This window comes from Tauraco erythrolophus, chromosome 2 (assembly GCF_009769465.1).
Source record: "Tauraco erythrolophus isolate bTauEry1 chromosome 2, bTauEry1.pri, whole genome shotgun sequence".
NCBI classification, from domain to species: domain Eukaryota; kingdom Metazoa; phylum Chordata; class Aves; order Musophagiformes; family Musophagidae; genus Tauraco; species Tauraco erythrolophus.
In genome coordinates this window covers 103,736,394-103,757,237 of record NC_141466.1, presented here as the reverse complement: position 1 = coordinate 103,757,237, position 20,844 = coordinate 103,736,394, and the positions used below count along the sequence as shown (strand labels likewise).

General features: G+C 38.3%; 1 protein-coding gene across 2 annotated transcripts in view; it reads right to left on the bottom strand.

Annotated features, from left to right (window-relative positions):
* Positions 1 to 11,902: 11,902 nt before the first annotated feature.
* LRPPRC (leucine rich pentatricopeptide repeat containing) overlaps positions 11,903 to 20,844 on the bottom strand; it is an 80,758-nt gene continuing 71,816 nt past the window's right edge. For both annotated transcript variants that reach the window (XM_009979205.2, XM_086628820.1), the window contains exons 34-37: positions 18,630 to 18,704; positions 17,055 to 17,139; positions 13,327 to 13,469; positions 11,903 to 12,008 (exon numbers count right to left, since the gene is read on the bottom strand). In XM_009979205.2, the coding sequence (XP_009977507.2) occupies positions 11,952 to 12,008; positions 13,327 to 13,469; positions 17,055 to 17,139; positions 18,630 to 18,704 (360 nt within the window). In that variant the 3' untranslated portion in view covers positions 11,903 to 11,951. The remainder of the gene's footprint in view (positions 12,009 to 13,326; positions 13,470 to 17,054; positions 17,140 to 18,629; positions 18,705 to 20,844) is intronic.

Below are 20,844 nucleotides of genomic sequence, written 5' to 3'. Positions count from 1 at the left end.
CGGCAAACCCTTACCGAGGAGGCAGCAGGTTACAGCGTCCTTTGCAAGAAATCAAGGCAGGCTCACAAGCTGATTTTTGGTCACCCCCGCCTGCAGCCGCGCAGGGGGAGAGCAGGTGCCCGCCCGGCTGCCACGGGATGGCAGCAGAACACCAGGAGTGGGACAGCAGGCTCTGAGTCTCCACGGAGCCTGCCACAAACTGGGGCTTCAGCCTGGGCATGGCTTTTGGGGCTTGTTTTGGGGCTTGCTTTATTTTATTTTATTTTTTTTAAATTGTTTTGCTTGTTAGTTTCTTTGTTTGCCATATGGGTTTTATAGGTGGCAAGACGCTTCCGAGTTCTCCACGCCTCGAAACATTCTGAGCTTATCAGGCCACTGATTTAAAAGGACTCGTCCCACTTTGTAATTGCTGCTGCTTTAGTCCGTAATGTTTGAACATACAGTGATGACACACTTAATTCATGGAGCTCCGAGAGAAGCGGGATCAGCACACACAAAGCACTACTTTCTGTAGCATGTATAACATCCAGCACTCACAAGCACAGTGTCGAGGAAAGCAACGCAAAAGATTTCACTGATGCTTCAGGAGAACATGCAAGGACAGAAAACACAACAGCTAATGATTCTGTCTTGTTTCTACTTGCATATGTGTTTTAAGGCTTTGCCTTTGTGTTCCAGTTAGATGCTGTTGATGCCCAAAATGTGTATTTTTCTCTCACTGTACAGATGATTTGTCGTAACGGATCATTTTAAGTCACATTCTTGGATTTATTTCTACAGCATAAATACATACCAATGGATTGTTATTAATCACATCTTTCTCCACAGCAATAAAATCACAGCGACTTGCCAAGTTTGGTTCCTAAGGTTCTCAGGTAGAAAATATCAACCTGCCCCTCCAGTAATTCAAAGTCTAACGGTGCAATCTATGAAACGCTTGTAATTGTGCACCTAGTTACGCTCAGCCTTGAGACACAAATACTCAGAAAACAAGCAACAGTAAATAAACAGCTGTAATTCACACACAGCCATGGTAAGTGCACGTGCAGATTAAGTGTCCAGTTCTTGCAAGCATTTCAGGAGACAAACTTGCTTGATTTTAAATGTTTGGGTGCATATCTCTGTGCTTACATACAGAGACCCAAAGCACATAATCTACTCTACTTTCATTTATATGTTTCACACAGTGAAAAACTCCTAGAGAGATCGGCTGTAATGCCCCAGATACTGTTATGTAAATACTTTTTTCTTTTTTAAGGGAATAAGAATGGAAGGATATCACTATTTTATTATTCTATTTCGCAATTAGGGATGCCACACTACTTTCCACAGGTTCCACATGGTAATAAATTCCCAGGAAGACACTAGTCTAAAGATGTTAAGCAGGTCTGATAAGACAGGAGCTTCAGTCCCAGGAAGCGCTAGGAATTCAAAACACTCCAAGGTTTTTCTAAGGTGAATTCTACCATTTCTTTCTGGTTCTGCTGCAATTCATTTGAGAAAAAAACCCCACTTGATCTGATCCTAGAGCCATTTTGAAATTATCAGATTTTCATTGCCTTTTAATGGCAAAGCCAATTCTTTCAGTCCAATTCAGCATCATTAAATTGTCAGAATAGCAGCTTCCTGTTTGATTCTTAATTATTCCTTTTTATTATATTTAAGACACTTGATTTTTTTAAAGTGGTTTACTCTTCTTTGTAATGATCTGTTGTGATTAGAATCTCTTTTATATTACACTGAAGTTTTAAGAGTATATATTGGTACTTCTAGCCTAAACCTCTATTTTCAAGGTATTTAGAGGATTAAATTCTAGGCTGACTCTCTGTTGTGAATTCACTTTGATGTTTAATAAAAAAGGAGAGACACAATGGGAGAAATTAAAGACGTAAGGGACAGCTCTGAATTTTAGGGGCATATTGTCACGCACAGAAATCCTCAGGCATCTAGATAAGAATATACCATAGCCTTAACTTTGAATTTCCTTCCTTTTGTGAAATTAGTCAGGCTGCTGACATTACTTAAACAGCCTTTTTCAATTTAAAATTCCACCCTCTTAACATTATGCAGCAGGACCAAACGGCGTGAGTGTTTCAGAGGTGGTGTTATGACAAGGGGAGATGTATACATAATGGGGACTTGAGCGGTGAGCCTAGGCACAGCCATCGTATGGAGTGTAGGAAGAGCTATCATAGGATGCGGCCAGGCCTGTGTTTACACAGAAAAAGCTCATATTCTATATACTACAATTACATTAGCACGCTGCCTATGATCATATCTTGTTTCCTTGATGCCTAGAGATGGGGAATATAGGCTGTGATTATTGTTACAGGCTTTAGCAATAAGAAGATAGGAGCCTTGAAACACCAGCAATTAGCGTTCACGCCTAACAATAGCACGCCGTGGGGCTGTGTACGGAGAAGAGCACGGGGAAGAGTGGGTGGATGACACACAACCTGCCCCACTCACGCTACTGGGAGTTGGAAAAACAGCACAAGTTTAGGGGGAATGACGCACCTCTCAGCCAGTGAAGGCCACGCTGTACGCTCTGGCCTCTGCGTCCATGTCCCGCTCCACGTTAGCTGTGAGCGGGAAAGGTTTCACACTTCCACAGCGGAGCTGCTGCTGCAAAAACGAGTGGTTAGCGAGGGAAGAGAAATCTTCCCGGGAGCTCTGACCAAGGCTAAATGTTGTAATTTAATTTCAGCACAGCTTTGCTTTCCAAGTTTGAGAGTAGCCCTTTCTTTTCCTTAGAGTCCCCTGTGTCAGCGGCAGCTCAGTGTGCCCTCCTGCCTGCGCTGCCTGTATCCGTACACCAAAGTTACGGCAGTCCACAACAACCACAACACAAAGACCGAATACTGCAAGGCAAGACACTGCACAAAACTCATTGTGCTGCCCCTTCCACACACACAACAGCCTTTAGTTTGTTACTTAAGCACTGTGGTAAGGCAGATCTGCCATTCCAGCAGAGCACTGCCTGCCACTCCGACAACGCTGCCTGTCCCGAGGATTCACCCACTATGGTCTTTGCTCTCCTATATCCTCCCTGGCCAGGTTCGGAAAAGATCTCCTCACCTCTAAGTCACGGTCCCTGCTACTGCAGGCAACCAAGACAGTGCAAAAATGGTTTTGAAAAGGCACCATGTTTATTAGGTTGCAGAGTTCCTAAGTTGTTTTGCCCAACTGCGCTTTGAACTGCCCAGTGCTTGACCTATTTGCAAGAGGCTGTGGGGTTTCACTTTCCACACACATCAAATTTGGGAATGGGAATACAAGCAAGGATGATATTTGTAAGAAAAATTCACCAAATACAGAATAGATAATAAAAAAAAGAAAAAATCATCTGTGTTGGTTACATGGATACTATAAAAATAAAGCAGTCTGTGGACAACAGAACCGTATGTTCCTCTAGTACCTAGAGATGTTGTCTTATCCATAAAGAAACAGTAAAGAAAAATTTGTCTTTGTTACTTAAAATATTTAAGACAAGGAGAGGTGGGAAGTTCTTCCCCAACCTCCACTCCAAGTTTATGCAGTCTCTCCACTTGGCAAAAGGGACAAACTTTTTTAGCACTGGAAAATGTATTATAGAAACACTGCTTTGCATATTGGCTTATGGGTAGTGGCAGTCCTCCAAAATACTTTTAACTCGTCGTTTGCAAAGGACTAGCTTTCACTCTGGCTAAGCTAAATTAATAAGTAGCTGTTGAAAGTTTCATCTCATATTTGTTCACTGCAAAATGCATTCAGAAATGTTAAATAAGTAACAAGTATCAACAGTCATCCCTTTTACTTAAAAAAAAAAAAGCCATGACATTCCTTTTTAAAGAAAAAAAAAAAAATCACAGACAATATGCTATGTAAGGAGACTCTACAGACAAGAAATTCCAGGTGTTGGTATGTCCACTTGTACCAGGAATAACAAACCTTTCTGGTTTTAACCACAACGATTAATTTTAATGGCAGTAGACAAGAAACAGTGTACATGGAGCTCTGTGACGTGCTGCTTTTTTTTTTTATGCTCTGAGAGCCAAGACAAGCCCTTCATATGTTAGCAGCTATTAATTAAGGCAACAATGTTTAAGCAGTGGTTTGAGGTAATTTTAAAACCGCTTAACCCTTTTAAGAACTGAAGTGCTTTAAAAAGCATATATATATATAAGTGTGTATGTTCATATTAATATGTAGAGGTATGTGCATGAATAGATTACATGTATATGTATATACACACAACTGTAATGCCTATGATAGCTCAATTTTTTTTCAGGGAATATTTAAAAAGCAATTCAGACCCATAATTTATAAAAGTGCCGTTACCAATTTATATAATTGATTATAAAACTGTTTGTTGATGTTGTTGTTTTGTCATTAAACCAAATTTACGTCTATTTTGAATTGCAACTTTCATTGGCATTATTTTGCTTTCATGGTCACCATTTGATACTTTCAATGCTTCCAGTGTTAAGAAACCACAACTTAACAGATCCCCTCAACCTTCGCATCATGGCTCCAGAACCAGCATCTCCCATCCACACCACATTTGGATCTTTTGCTCCTTTTTAAGCATCTAAACAGAGTTGTATTTTGCTGAGATTCCTGGCATATCTCAGTACCATTTCTGCCTCATCTTGATTTTTCATGTTTAACAAGTGGATTTAGAGGCATAAATGTTGAAGTATTGGCCAGAACCAATATGGTGAGTAAATAAACAATGATACTTGCCTCAAAAATAATTTGTATTTTGTACACAAGCAAGTTAGTCCAAAAATAGTCATCTACTACTTCAGTATCAAATTTTCAGGCAAATGCATAGCAATTGGAAAACTATGAACGTTCACAAGTATTCAAAACCAAAATGTACAGAGCCTTGTGATGATATACAACCGTACTAGTTAACATCATCATTCTTCAAGACAGTACCTTTGCTCACTTTCATTTACTGGGGGCTGGGGGAAGAGTTTATAAAACAACAGAAACATTTTTAAAATAAAAAAAAAAGACTTCATGTTTCACTGAGAAAGTCAGAAGGAAAAAAAAAAAAGTAGCCTCACTGCTCTGCCAGTCCAGCCTCCTCCAGCAGCTTCTCCCTGACACAAGTAAACATCTTCCTTCTCACGATGCCGAGAGGAGTGCCCTAAAACAACTGAGTATTACCTTAAGGATTGCATTTCCACAAACACCCAAATCTTCTACTAGTCTTAGTTAAAAATAGCTAATCACCTTGCGGCAGTGCTTCAACTAATTGTAGAAAGGCACAAAGCCAAAAAACAGAGTTCCAAAGCAGGCACCTAACAACAAAGTGTGCTGCACAAACCAAAAAACTTTGAAAACCAGGACAGGTGCTGCCTTGCCTCCAGCTGCAGGATGTTACATTGCAGAAGGCAGCCCTTGGATTGCCAGGTGGGTAAATTGGAGGTCAAACCTGCAGTAGCCATCACCCCAAGAGACACTGATCTCAGCTGAGAAAGGCAGAGCACCAACAACTTTTTCTGCTCTTTTAGCATCCCCTTAATACAACCATTTAATAAACTTTTTGGCTTGTAATTCCTAGCAATACAGGCACGACTTGCCATCTCCCACAGAGCCGCGGGGCCAGCGGGAACAGCCAAAAAGCCGGCACCGTCCCACCAGTCCTGCAGTAATTCTGCGCACGGCGGCTCTGGCTGTTCACATCACGTGCCGTACCCGCTTCCCTGCCTTCCCCCCGTACCCGCAACTCCTACTAGTAATCATGTAAAAAAGCATTTTGCCCGGGTATTATTGTTGCCTAGGAAAGCGCGCTGCCTGATTACAGCCGAGCTCGGCACTGCCGAACGCTTTGGGTGCACTCGCTCCGGGTTTGTCCCTTCTAAAAGCAAGGCAAAAGAAAAGTGGATGAATATTAACTTTATACACTTCACAGGGAATTTCTCAGTGCTTTTGTATTCGAAAAACGCCGTGCAGCTTTGTAGTACGCTCAGCGCCAGGCGCGTGAGAAATTTCCACTGGAAAAAAACTCTTGTATGTGACTGACAACAGTAAAGCCACAAATTACCGTAATTTTATGCCCCCTGCAGCTCATGGTATAAAACATAGTTTTCAACCTTGTTTTTACTTGCTGAATTTAGACAAATTTATAATGTTATTGATGACAGTGAGCAAGACACTCAAATGCAGAAATTGCATTTCTGGGCACAAAAACAATTGGAGCACAGCATTTTATATGTACTACGTATGATGAAAAATACAGCTGTCATTAAAACTATAAAAAAAGACTGAAAACTAAAGTGGTGGTGTTTTGGTTTTTCTTTTTTTAAAAAAAAAATAATTTAACATCATATATACATTTATTTATTTTCAACTATCACAGTTGATCAGGGTTTTCTCCTCCCTGGAACACTGAACAGTTAACCAGATGCAACACGTGATAGTACTTGCTCTCTCACTCTGAACATTTTTGTTTGAAATACAGGTTGAGTCCAACAAAATCATGGAGGAAAGCAAAAATCTTGTTTAAGCAAAGTCTATGGATATATGGCTCCTAATGGATTTTCCAATGAGCACAGACTTTCTATCATATTTCCAATTTTTGAGTGTGTTTTTATTTACAAAGGGTTCCGAGGGGCCCTAAAAATGGCCAACTGCTAGAGACGGTCAAGACTTACAGTTGAGCTAACCTCCACACATGAACCGTTCAAGCTACCAGCTAAACTAGTGAGAGGGAAATCCCAGGGAAGTCTGCAAGTAACAAGGGCAACTGCTTGATTTATTTTTGGTTTAGGCAGGAGGTTTTTCAGAGTGTGGCTAGTTAGCAGGCTCAGCAAACTAACACAGTTGCTTCGGTGACAGCCTTATCTCAGGCTGTGGCTTCAGTATCAGAACACGCAAAGAAATCGTAACAGCCCCAATGCTGCCCCGTATTCGGACTCATCTTTAGAACCACCCTAAATTCTGCTAATGCACTTATTCCTACAGTTGCTTTTGAATTTGAGACGCATGAGGCTTAAGAGGCTGCTGCTGGAACAAACTTCCTTTGGGATTTTCGGCACATGATGATGCTTCCGTTTCTTCAGTTGCCCAGCTGTAATTACAGGACTGGTACTGTCATGACTCCCCACAGGAGAACAGCAGGAAAGGATCAGGCTTGGCTCAGCAGCTCTGAAGAAGGTTGGCCAGGCCAATCTTGTCCTACCCACATCCTCCTGCTTTCTTTCTCTCCAGTCCAAACTGTTTTCTACGTGAAAGTCCACTCTCCTCTCCTGAATATTCATCTCCACTATCTAAAAATTCTTCCCACAACTCCACTTTTCGAATTTGCCCTGGTCTCATGGACTATATGAAGAAGAGCAGATACAAACTGCTTGCAAAACAAAGAATTAAATTTGCTGCTGGTTTTCAAGACTTATCGCTTTCACTGTGAGACACTGAGGTTCCTTGCTTTCTGAACCTTGAGTTCAATGGCACCTATAGCCGAGTGAAGTAACTATGAGAAATAGAACTACAAAGAGGTTTGGAGCTATCGCTGTAGACAGTAACAATTCCATAGAATTGTAACTGCTTTATCACAGTGTTATAAGGGTAATGACATGAGAAACCGTGAAGCATTAGCCAATTGCAATATAGAGGTTTAAGAGCATCAGAGAGAAACCTTGCATTAATAGTTTCAAAGTAGATCAATGTGGAACCCCCCCTGTCTATAGCAGGCACTGCATAAGACAGTTTCTATTATCTCATTTTCCTAATTACAGGACACAGTAGAGAAAACTCAAATCTCAAAGTTCCATATCTGCTCTTATTTCCATACCTAATGGGAAAAGCAGAACGTTGCTCCTGTAGCTGAGGATCTGCACACTCAGAAAGATGCCCTAGGATTGCAATACAGTCTTGGAGCCACTAACTTGAAAGGATATTGGGTTTCCTCTGATTATTGATTCACAGAAGTACTGGCAAACCGCCAGAGGCTGCAGCCATTCTGGAAAGGAAGTATCTTTTTGCAGTTGACTTCACACAGAAATCATGAGAATAATTTTAAGAAATGGAGAAAGCTTTGCTAGAAAAGACTAAATTCAATGACAGTGTCAGCTTTCTGTTACATGCTCACTTTTTTGACCTTTAGAGCAAAAATACACCAGTGCAGGAAATCGGACATTCCTTCTAGATGCTGACAGATTTCTCACACTGAACAGAAAAGACTCCAGGTCACATCCATCACTTCTGTCACTTCGTCCTCTGCTGTGTTCCTGGAGAGCTCAGAAGCACACCTTTGAGAAAAGCAACAAAACCAGTAGAACTGTGGTGAACACGCTTCCAGTCTATTTCTCTGTCAATATGTGCACTCGTGATCCTACCTTCACTGTATGATCTTCCCTTGTTACTGTAAACTGCAGCTGGAATCCTGCTGACTCAGGCATTCGATCTATAAAAACCTTCTGAGCTGTCACTGCCAAAGACACGATCCGTTCACCTACTCCATTTTCAACAGTGGGTACATATTAAGAAAGTCTAAAGACAGCTACTAACCTACCAAGCTACATTTCTTGCTAGAGAAAAGGGTCTCGGGAGACAATGAGTTGAACAAACTGTTTTAGTAGGTAAGGATGGAACTACAGCATGTAATTATCATGCTGCAAAATGACTATATTACTAGTTAACAAGGAAATTTTTCCTATATTGAGCTCAAAAACCAAAAAGCACCCTCCCTCTGCCCCTGCCTCAAGGGGAGTGAGGGAAAGAAGCGAGCCCATAATGTGGTGCAGGGCACAGAAGTGAGATTAAGCCATCTCAATTCAAGCAGCAAGCTTTTTCCAGTCCTCTCAACCCCAATCAAGACACACTATTATGCAAACACATACACACTCACACAATTTGCTTTTTACGGTAACGTGTCAGGTCATTTCATGTCAGCACACTCTCAGCTTCCCACAGAGGCCTCTGGAAAAGCACACTCCTATCTCACAGACACCGCACCTGGTCTGGGTCTTGCACAATCCCAGTTATCCACTAGCCGGTGGCAAATAATTCTTTTCTGCTTTAAAGAGGTAAGTACTATGGTCAGTATGACAGAGTACGTTTGGTATCTGGACTAATAAATCACCATGACAAGTTTGCAAGACTGCCATTCTGCATTTTGTCATCTCGCAGGTTTCCCCCTTTGAATACGAAGAAATAAATAACGAAACTGCCTACTTATCTGGTGGAGAAATGCTAACCTTCTAAACCACATTTTTATTCATGCTTGAAATGGCTGAGTCTCAGCACACCAATGCACAAGAAATATTATCATTTCAAGCGTATTCCAGAAGAGTCAGCACAAGTGCCGATTCTGCAAAACCCTCCCGGTATAACCTTGTTTCAGACTGAGATGATTGTGTCCCGGAGTGGCACAAATCCCTCACTGTCCCACATTTTAAAGACAGGAGAGACTGCAGCTCCTCTGTAATCATTCCTTAATTGTACATGAAACATTTACTGGAATACAAAATTGGAAATATTATCACAAAATGGCAGCCTTTGCCTATCCTTTGAAAAACCTCTGCTTTCCCATCTCCACCACAAGACTCCGTGAGCCAGGGCTACTGCAACGCACTCCCAAGTGGTCAGTGGGCACCTTCACCCATTACCCTGTCACGGCTGCCACAAAACCTGGGAACTGTTTGTCCTACCCTCCTGCAGTGCCTCAGTGATGTTTAATCAGCCCAGCGGCCAGCTCATTCAGCCCATAATTTTCCATGAAGTCACTCAAAATGCAACTTCAGAGCTGAAAACAATTCAATTTATATTCTTCAGTTACAGGCTATCAAACTTACTTTCCAGTTCCAGTTCCACAAGTGCAACTATTAAATTATAGGGCATTATTCTGTTAAGAGTTCAAGTCAAGCAAGTTGGAAGAAGAATGTGTAGATGGTAACTAGTACTAATCCTGCATGGTCAGACCTCGTGCATGGGCACAAGCAAGATGCAGCCCCACACCTGGCTGCGACCTTGTGTGCTTCTTTTCTGCCTCAGAAGGCAGCAGCCAGCAAACACAACCTGCCAATATCACCACACAGACTAATGATGGATGCAGCCCCCTGAGAGTTAATTGCACCTGGTCCAGGACCACATCAGATTCCACCTCCTTGTCAAAAAGGTGGTTGAGATCTACAGATCCGCAGTTAACTTCCTGCGTGACAACCTCCCGGTGTTTGCTTCAAGTAATATTCATTCTCTTCCTTATCCTATGTGCCAGTTTAGCTCAAAAACACACAGGCCCATTGCCTCCAGTTATGCTGAGATGTGACTCCACTTACTGGAACACAGCTACTGCTGTGAAACCGAGAGATTGACGAGACGACCTCTAAAAACAAGAGCTGTGTCACTAGAGAAAGGGTTGCAAACTATTTGACATAGTCTTCAATTATGCTGCTATTACACTGAAACCCATGTAACATAGCTGTAGCTTTAAAAAAAAGGAAACGTCTCCGTTTGTGAAATGAAACAACCGGAGTACTGCCCAGGCTTGCTTTCAGACAGGACACACGACCATTAGGCTATGAACGAAATCTCAGATGTTAATGCCTCGTCTTGACAACCCAGGAACAAAGGGTGCCAGACACAGCAGCGTAGGTGCAGCGTGCTGTCGAGCCTTCGCTCCTGAAGTAACACAGGTCATCATCGTAAAACCACGCCACCAACGGAGCAGACACAGCTAGGATTCATCCCGTTCGTATGGAAAACAAAATTTACCACTCTCCTCAGTCTCTGATTAGTTATGTCTCATTTTTTAAGTACAGCAGAAATTCTCCGTGTATCTGTAAATACAGTAGTTAATGAATGGGAAATTTTACTTTAAAAATTAGGTCCCAATTTCTTTGTCACTTTGACACATTCAGGTTACTGTACAAGTCTTTCAAAATTTTGCCAAAACCTCGTGTGCATATGTGAATTTTTAATTATCATTGCATTGCCTATGTGGAAAAACCTAAAAAAAGTTAAGGTTAACTAACTGAAAATGTCAAGATCAATAAGCAAAGTTATTAAACGCTTTCATTTCATTAAAACCTGTTTGAAGTACTGCACAGGCACCGTATTCCATTTGTTAACCCAATGTGTGCATTTCTGAGTTTCCATCATTATTCACACAGATAATGGATGTATTTTCCATGTATTCTTTCATCTTCGTGATTTATAAGTGTCTTATTTTCATGATTATGCAACTCTGGGCTGTAAAACTTCACATCAGAGAAGGTTTACACCCACATTTATACTAATAAAGCATGCCCACCAGTCTCCCAGCAAGGAAACAACTGCTATCCCTGCAAATAATGGATGTTCTTTTGTCTAAAAGGCATGTTTTCATGGATATGTAGTTCTTGTATCCATAAAATTAACTGGACTAACAGTTATGGGAATGAACTAAAGAGGCTACAAAACTACAACACACAAGCTAGAGTAAAAATGTAGAAGTATTTTGTCTTTACCTATAATATGAAAGGCCCTAACTAGATGCTTAACACAAGAGAAGTACATTTAGGAGAAATCTAGAAAAGATGTGTTTATTTTGTGTGTAGATACAGAAGCATCCTGAAGATGATGTTCTTTACCCTTCTACGTTCAGCCCAAAGTACATTGACCAGGCAAAGAACAACAAAGGATAAGACGGTTTGCTTAAGCTACAGTTACATACCCCTCTAACAACTTTCTTCATATACATATATTTGGTGAATCAACAGGAGCCAAAATACAGTTGAGGTTATAGTAGATGACACATTAAAACAGAAATGGCCTAGAAAGTTGCATCTTGATATTTCATTAGCAATTTTAACAGCATTTCTATTAATGAATGTTTCTATCAATTACAGCTATGGAAAGTGCTATTTAAACACAAATTTATATGAAAAATTACACAGAAGAACATGCTTTTTAAATTTTTTATTGGATGTAATATTTAAACAATTTCATAAACAACTAAAGCATAAAAGACTGTCTGTTCATGATGCTTCCAATCTTCCTTTCCTCCATTTTTCCACATAGAACTTCAGTGTCTCCTGTAAATAGAGTGGAATAAACAAGTTCAACATGGTTTCAACTCAAAAGTTACTAATTCTGAACAAAGTCTTATGTCCTTACAAAAGCAAAATCTATTATTCTCTGTCATGCAAAACTAGATCTGTATTGAAGTCTGTATAATTAAGAGAAATACCAGAGAGAGAGAATAAAAGGAAAAGGAAAGACTTGCCAAAAATGCATAATGAAGCTTCTATTACAAAATGCAATAATATAATAAATTTCATTTTAAAAATGAAAATACTTTTTAAGTGCAATCTCCAATTGTGTCAAAAAAAATATGAGAGGCTTTTAGAGACCAAGCTGCATTAGAGAAAAATTGAACAGGGAAATCAGAAAATGAATCATTTCAGTGGCTTTGAAAAAACACTTATTTTCACTAGCTACATGTAAGAAACAGACATTCCAGGTTTTAAATTTACACAGTCCTAATAAAAACTCTGATTATAAATTATGTCAAGGTTGCAGAAAAAACTCCACAGCTGTTAAAAGGCTAAATCAAACATTTCGTGCCAAAATTTTCTCAATATCTTTGCAAAATAAGAAAAGAAAAATTGCATTTATCATGAAGCAATATGGCGAAACAGCATATAATCAGGTCTTTATAGAGCTACAGAAAAACACTTATTTTAGAACACAAAAAGTGGCTAGAAAATAGCAATAACGTTTGCTTAGAGAGGGAAAATATACTAAGTCTGTAAAGTCTGCTTCACTAAAATGGTACTAGCAGACTATTAGTCAAAGGAATGATGTGAAAACTATTTACAGTCTTGACAGATTCAGTGTCATGCCACTTGTCACCCTCAAATGAGATACATTTGCACAGTTGCATGTATCTGTTGGCAAGGCAGCTAGAAGCAAAGCTGCAACAGAAAAATAATTGCTACAGTTCTAAAATCCCATCCTACTAAAGCAGCAACTTGAACTAGATACGAAACAGGTAATTAATGAAAACTAAAACCCATTAATTGTTAATGCAATACACATTCTATAAGCCTTTTAAAGTTCAATTGCTTAGATAAATGCCCCAAGGACATTTGATAAAGGTACACCTGTAGATGAGTGCCTGATAAAGATCAGGTAGTTTAAATATCGGAAGCCCCAAGAGGTTTTATTTCCTCAAGTCAAATCCAATGCAAGATTTCTACGGCTCCTACAACACTCAGTACTTCCTGCATTACCTCCTTTGAGGAGTCTCTGCAGAGATCTAATCCCAGTGTAATTATTCATGCAATTTGTTTTATTAACATTGAACATACGCAATTCTGCAGATCTATGTCTTAATTAGGAAATACTCACAGGGGGTTCAGTGAAAGGGACAGGCTCTCCTACTTTCTTCAGAAAAGACGCTAAAGATTTCAGAGACAGCTCGTGCAGCTGTATATTCTTCGCTTTCGTTTCCTCATACACAGCCTTTACAGAAGCAACATCCTCATCCAATTCTGAGGAAAAAAATAAAAAACAAAAAACCCCTCTGTGGTTAAGTGTTTCTCTTTTCACCTGTTTCCATGATGTTATACATTCCTACTACTTGCTAAAATGTATTATAAATATTTTAATATACAATAATCAAAATATTCTTGATATTCTTCATATCCTACTGACAATTCACATAAGAGAACAGAATGTACAGCTTTTCTAGCTTTCCTTTTTATTTGGGGCTGGATGATCAATTCCTTCAAGAACGTGCTGGAACCACAAAGGAGTAGGAGCCACCCAGTAAGAACACACCACCCTAGCATGTGAGATAGAGGCACATGGCTCTGTTTCTGAAGCAAATGGTAAAATATAAAGCCAAAAGCTAGAACAAAAGCCACCCGAGTTCAGCATGTGAGAACTCTAGAACAGAATTTAACTCTGCTAAGTAAGGGCAGAACGTTGTTCCAGTTACAAGTGCTGGCTACATGAAAATTATAACCTGAAGGAAGAAAGAAAACAAAGGTCAGATGCTCATTTTACAACACACAGAAAAATCCATTTCATCCTCTTGAGCAGGAGAAAATTTTTTGCTGACCCACTAACACTGCTAGAAACTTCAACTGCTTAGGTAACCGGTAACGTTTTTATGTTCCATAAAAGGCACCATCCCCTGCAAGAGGTTCTAACTAATCCATTCTTCATTTATTTAAAGCACTATTCACTTCTAGCTGTAGAAGAGTGGAGTGCAAACTCCTCTTTCTACATTGACTCGTGCTTAACCATAGACTTTTCTGCTGCTCAGGCATTTGCTTGAGAAGCATCAGGATGAAGTTAAAGTGACCCTGACAGTTTCACTGTTGTCCTCAGGGTCCTAGAAGCAGTACAACAGTTCCCAGCACCTTGCTAACAACAAGGAAGCCATCATGTCCAGCTAAATTAATTTTGTTGCTTGGGAAAAAGCCAACACCTGCAGTACAGGAGCTGTCTCAGCTTCTTACTTGTTCACATTTGGAAACACCATCTTTACAACCACAGGGGCTACAAAAAAGATGGTTCTTGAAGAGACAAAAAAAAAAAGCTTTAATTATGCAGAAACGGATAGCTTGCTCCCCTTTCTCATGAGAAAAAAACCTTCCCACTCACAGCTGGCAACTGGCTGAGCTCCTTTTTGAATGTGGGAGGCTACTGCAGAAACTGTATGAAGTGACGGTTTAATGAAAGCCTAATAGAAATCATTAAATTTCTATTTCTTTAAAATAGATGTATTTACTGTATAGAAAACAAAACAAAAAAAAATAGCTAATGCTCCGATTGTGTTTAACGGACCACGCAAATGTCATTTTACATATTCCCTTTTTCAAGGGTACATAGCAAAGAATTATGCATCTCACCAGACGAAGGAAATCTAGTCCTAGCAGGGGATCATATCTCAGGAAAAAGAAAGGAGTAAGCATCCTTTATTTTTTCAGTCATGGATGCCCGATATATGATCAGACTTCTTTCAACTGTGATCTATATATTCTACTATATCTTTGCTAAACACATAAATGATTATCACTTTATTTGTCCATTCATTTTGATAACTAGCAACAGTAATCAATTGTAGTAATAGTATCCTGTTACCTTTCATTCCTCTTTCTAACTAATTAAAAATAACAATGGGTCTGATAGGAGAATCATTTGTTCTCTAGAAATTGATGATGCTACAAGGTTGGAGTTGGCCCAAAACGAAAAATCATGTTTTAAAGCTTATTAACTGTAAAATGAAGAAAAAAAAATCTTTTAAACAAAAGATCTTATTTCTAGCCCTCTTGGCTAGAACACAACCTAAGCATAGCCTTCTAAATTTTGTGTTAAATATTTTGCCAATGTTCATTTTAACAGCCAAATGAAACTAACGTACTCACCATTGCAGAAAGTATCAAAAATGGAAGAGAATGGATGAAGGGAAGAGGTAGCTAAACTGCTGTTCATATATACAGGTCCGTACATATTATACATGGTGGGGACAGAATATAGTTAATATCCCTGAATATCCTAAGAGTAGGACAACACTTTACTTCTTTAAAACAGAAAGATGCAATAGAAAATGCAAAGACATCCTAGCAGGACCCATCCAGCCCAGCCCTGGTAAAATGGGTCAAGTAACTGATGTGCACTCTTCTACCTGATACAGAAGTGGAATCCATGTCTCATACAGGTGAGACGCTAGCACAGAATAACCTGGCAACAGCTTTTAAAACTCTTCATGAATGTCTCCTCTAGAACTTGCTACGAGCCAGCTACATCCCTGCTGGAAGAAACTACAAGAACCATCTCTTTACATACAGTGTGGCTTCGCATGTCGAATACACACTAACCACTCTTTTAGGTATAATAGAGCAAGTGGGTGATTCTCTGCAATCTCTTTATTAAATTATTGTACTATGATGTAGTTGAAAATGATATGGAAAAAATTGATTAGTTCAGCTATGGAATTTTTACTGAGGTAAAAGCAGTAAAGGGCTAATGGTAGGTAGTGTCAAGCAGCAAGTACAATGCTGGTGACAAAAGGGCCGCTTTTTGTTTTATAAAAACATATTAGAAAACTTATCCTGCTGTGAATTAAATTATGGGGCTAAACAATTTAAGTAGCGACTGCTGGTTTGGATGTTACAAAGCAAGTGAATTTTTTAAGTTAAATACTACATCACGAGAACTTCTACAAGTTGATTCAAATACAGTGACGTTTGTATTCCTTTAACACCATACCTTGGATTTGGGTTTGAAGTGTTTTACTTCATTATTCCTATCTCTGGTGATAAGCTGGAGTAAAAGGGCTTCTGTTACTGTAACTTTTTGTAATACACATGTGAAGAGTATTTGCAATAAAACTGGAGGACTCTATCAGGGTACACAAGGCAAAGGACACTACAGCACAGAGATGCAAGCTTCCCAGTGTTGTCAGAGAGGCTTATACGTCCTGGTTTTTCAAGAGTGAGTGTTGCAAATAAACATATTTGAATAAGCAACTTGATTTTTCAGAGCTGTTCCTCTCCGACTTAACAAATAAAAAGAACTAATTAGCACTTAAAATCAACCGTTTGGGTAAAGCCGAATGAGGCACCTGGAATATTAAATTTGGCAAAATTAAAACTGGTATAAAGAATCTACACTAGTAACGATAAGGTCCTTGCACATTATTGATAGACTTAATCATTTATGATGTTGAAACACATACATAAAAGGAACCAATATGCTTATTATATGTTTTTGGAGAATAAAAAGCTATATTCATTTTAAAAGACATTCATTTCTATAGTATTTCTCTCCATGGGTTAGGACAGATTCTTTTTATTCCATGAAGACCCTATTTAGCCTCTGTTGTAGCAGTACCCTTTAATCTAACACAGCTCCTCTTGTAAAGAATTCAGTGATAGCTACGACAGTATACACACCCAATATACTTAAACAACAAAAACCTCAGACAAACCCCCACCTCTTCGTTGCTTAATTGTTTTACAGTTTGAGCCACATAGGTCCTACTTCACTTTCTACAGCTTTCCATGACCTTTCTGAATGCCTCAAGAGTTCTTACTAAAAAAACTATTCCAAAGAGAGTAAATTACCATAACATTTCATGAGGTAACGGTATGCCACTTCTGTATCTAGATGCTCAGGAATCAGTTCTAGAAGCGTCTTGATCTTCTTTGCCTATGAAATTTAATGCACAGACAAAAAGAGCGTTAACTTCAAATCTTAAAGAACAAAATAAAACTGCTAAAGTTATAATAATTATTTCAGATCTTTTAAGTGATATGAACTGTACTGACAACAAGGAATAGACTGTGAAACTGAAAACTGAAAGCAGACATAATAACTTCCTTGCCAAAATTTCATATACAGATGTGAAATAGTAAAAGAAATCAGGCACTAAACCCCATACTCTAAAAGCCTAAACATTCGTTTTTCTTTTTTTTTTTTTTTTTTTTTTTTTTTAAGGAAGCAATACATATATTAATGAGAAAATGTCAGGATTTCAACCAATTAAAAACAACCCACAAAGTACTCAGCAGCCTTCATTGACCTAGGGGTCAACAGTACCTATGATCAGTTCTTAAAAGAAGTCAGATCACTAACTAACGTGCTTACATTTGGAACCTACTTCCCTCAACCTCTGATTCTAGTTTCAAAAAACTGTCAGGTCTTGAATTAAAAAAAGTTTACAGAAATTAACAATATCTTTATCACATACTACTAACTTCTATGTGTTATTAAAATTTCAGCTTGAAGAGCTAGAAAATTTCAAGGTTTCTTATTTCTTCTGCAGACACCAAAACATGGTGTTCATCATGTTTATCATCATCATTTAAACAGAAGAACTTGCAATCTATGAGTATTTAATGGCAATTTCCACAAAACATAAATGCACATTTTCACTCATTTAAAAAGTATTTATTCTAGTTTGTGTATTAACTGTCTCCTGATGCTGCTCCTCTATGAAAGAGAAATTAATGTGGTTTTGCATGCATGTGTGTGTTTTGGGTGTTTTTTTGTTGTTCAGTATTGGGTTTTTGGGGAGTTTGTTTTGAAGGGTTTTGTTGGTGGGTGTGGGTTTTTTTTTATTGCTTTGGTTTTTTGGGGGCCATATGAGAAGGGAGGAATAGGAGTAGAGCACCTGTATAAACGAGAGCATTTCAAATTATAAGGAAGGAGCACAAAGCCAGGAACTCGAACAGATGCTCAAACTAGATACATGACTAAATCACCAGAAGAAGAAATACAAAATGTGTCTTTTAATGTAAACAGAGGCATTGTATCATTAGAGAGGCTGAGGTTTTAACTTGCATTTGTATTCATGCCATGTAGCCAAGAAAGTAAGTACTTTCAGGTTGCGATACTGAAATGGATAGTGCAGTAAAACATTTAAAGCACAAAGTTTGTAGGACATAAAGTATAACATAAAAAATGCAGGAAATTACTGAAATAATAGAAAAATATTAACTACCACCTCCCTTCCATCATGCACCATAAAGTAAACTGTTCCTTTAAACGTAACCAGCTCTGCAAATTAACCTCCCCTCTCCCCAAGAAACCGGATAAAGCTGTCAACTGTGAAGTTCAAGATCGAAAACACTTCGATAAAGGTTGAGAAAATAGTACTTTGCCACATATACAATGATATACATGAGAAAATATTATACCTGTCCAGGTTTAGATGCTGCTCTAGCCATAAAACTCCCTAATGTTCTCTTGTCCTCAGCTAACGCACCATACCTCTAAAGAAAAAGAAATAATTAATGTAGCAGTCATGAGTAGGCTAGTGATAAACAAAATGACTAAGGTGAAAATTTACAATTATAGATGTTTAAAATAACACACTAATACATTACCCACTTACAAGGTAAATAATTGACCATTAGTTTGGAAAAAAACAAACACAACAACAAAACACCAGTGAACACAGGAAACAAGTTCATTTAATGTACTGTTTTGGTAAACATTGGTTTTAAAATCCTAAGTATAAAGTTTGTTTAAAACAAAAGGGGGAAAGAATTAAACTAACACCTCAACATACCACAAAAACGAGGCTTAGGACTGCAAAGAATGAAAAAGAGAAACACTATTCCTCTCCAATTATACTGCCAAGCATTCACAAGTGAGCTAGGGATCATAAGGTTAATTATACATTTAATAAGGTGTCAGGGAGATAACTGCTCATTTCTTTATAAAAATTAAAATGTACAAAGCAAGTTCTCTTTAAAGTATAATTACCTATACTTATGCATACAAAGGACTGATTTCAATCTCTCTATTTTATAAAAGGCTTTCACTGCAATAGACAGTGTTTGAGAGAGAGAGAGAAGTTGAACTTAAAAAAGTTTGAGACAGACCAGATAAATCAAAAATCTGTCTTACTTTAGAAACAAGGGCAAAATAAAATACACAAGACAGTATTTTTGCTTATGTTCCTCAAAGGTGTCAGTCTTAAAATTCTTACAATGCACAGTGCTTTTTACCAGCTGTAAGATACTTTATCAGTACCAAAATGTACAGGAAGAAGAGAATATTGTGCATATAAAAATACACGTACCATGAATTTACTAGATTCAATTAGTATTTTAGACATATGAAAACAAGAAATTTTGGGTTATCCCACTATGAACATACTGTATGTGTAATATGGCTTGACAAGGTCTTTAAAGTCCAGATGAAAAGGTGTGAAGCCTGATTCCATCAGGTAAACTGAGACAAAAACGTACCTGTAGCGTTCTGACAAAAAAAATGCTTTATGGTGATAAACAGAGGCAAAATATTCATAGGAGAAACTTGCAACATTTATTTACTGATTCTAGCCATTCTCACGTACTGTCAGTATAAGATATAAAGATGCTCTGACAGGAAGGAGACAGTCTAGTTGGAGAAATGTTTTCCACACCCTGCATTCATGCTGAAACATCAAACCACTTTTGACTTTCACCAGTAAAAGCATTCTCCCTCCAAACAGTACAAAAGACACTGTAGCTGTTTCTTGAACTTTTAAATTGCATTTAAACTTATATATGCGTTTTTGAAAGCAAGGATTCTCCATGTATACACTAATATTTCAGGTTATTAGAAGCAAAATAATTTAGATCGTGGTTTACTTTTCAAGAAAATAACAACAGACAGTGATTATTACTATCTTCTAGACACCTATTAGTAGAATACTTGATCCACACTAGCAGTCAAGAATGCTTAACACAACTGAAAGTTTTTCCTGCACCATATAAAACCAAATTTTGTCATACACACAGAAGTTTCAACTCAAGCTTATCTGTGAATGTTCACTTAGAACTCTGTCCCAAGATACAGTACACACAGTGCTATTTCAAGTATGCTGTACAGCCACGAATTTAATTCCAAGAGTTGGATGCTGTTGTAATAAAAAATTTTAGGAACAGATGTATGGAAATCAGTCCATGTTTTGAAAAATTTTAAGAACATGCAGATTTTACTTAAAAATGCAACCCTCCATCTTCACAAAAGCAAGAAATCGTAACCGATTGGCATTGACGCATTCAATTTCGTTCATTTCAATCAAAGAGCAAAAAGTCAGGAAGAGTAAAATAATTTGAGATTTTTTTGCATTTTGATGTTTAACACTATTATATAGCAGGAGGATTTGATATCCAAATTATAGTGTCCTTTAATTTAGTACTTAGATGACCCATTAGGCAAAGCAATAAACAAATTAATATTCCAGAGTAGGGAACATAGAAATACTACATCTTACACTGTAGCAAAAGTAACTGAACACATTTATTTGTATGCATTCTTCTCAAAAAATGGTCTTGGAACATCACAGAATGTCTGATGGATGAAGCAGAGCTTATTCTTTAACAGCTAAAAATACTTAGGAACTGGTAAATGAGTAGC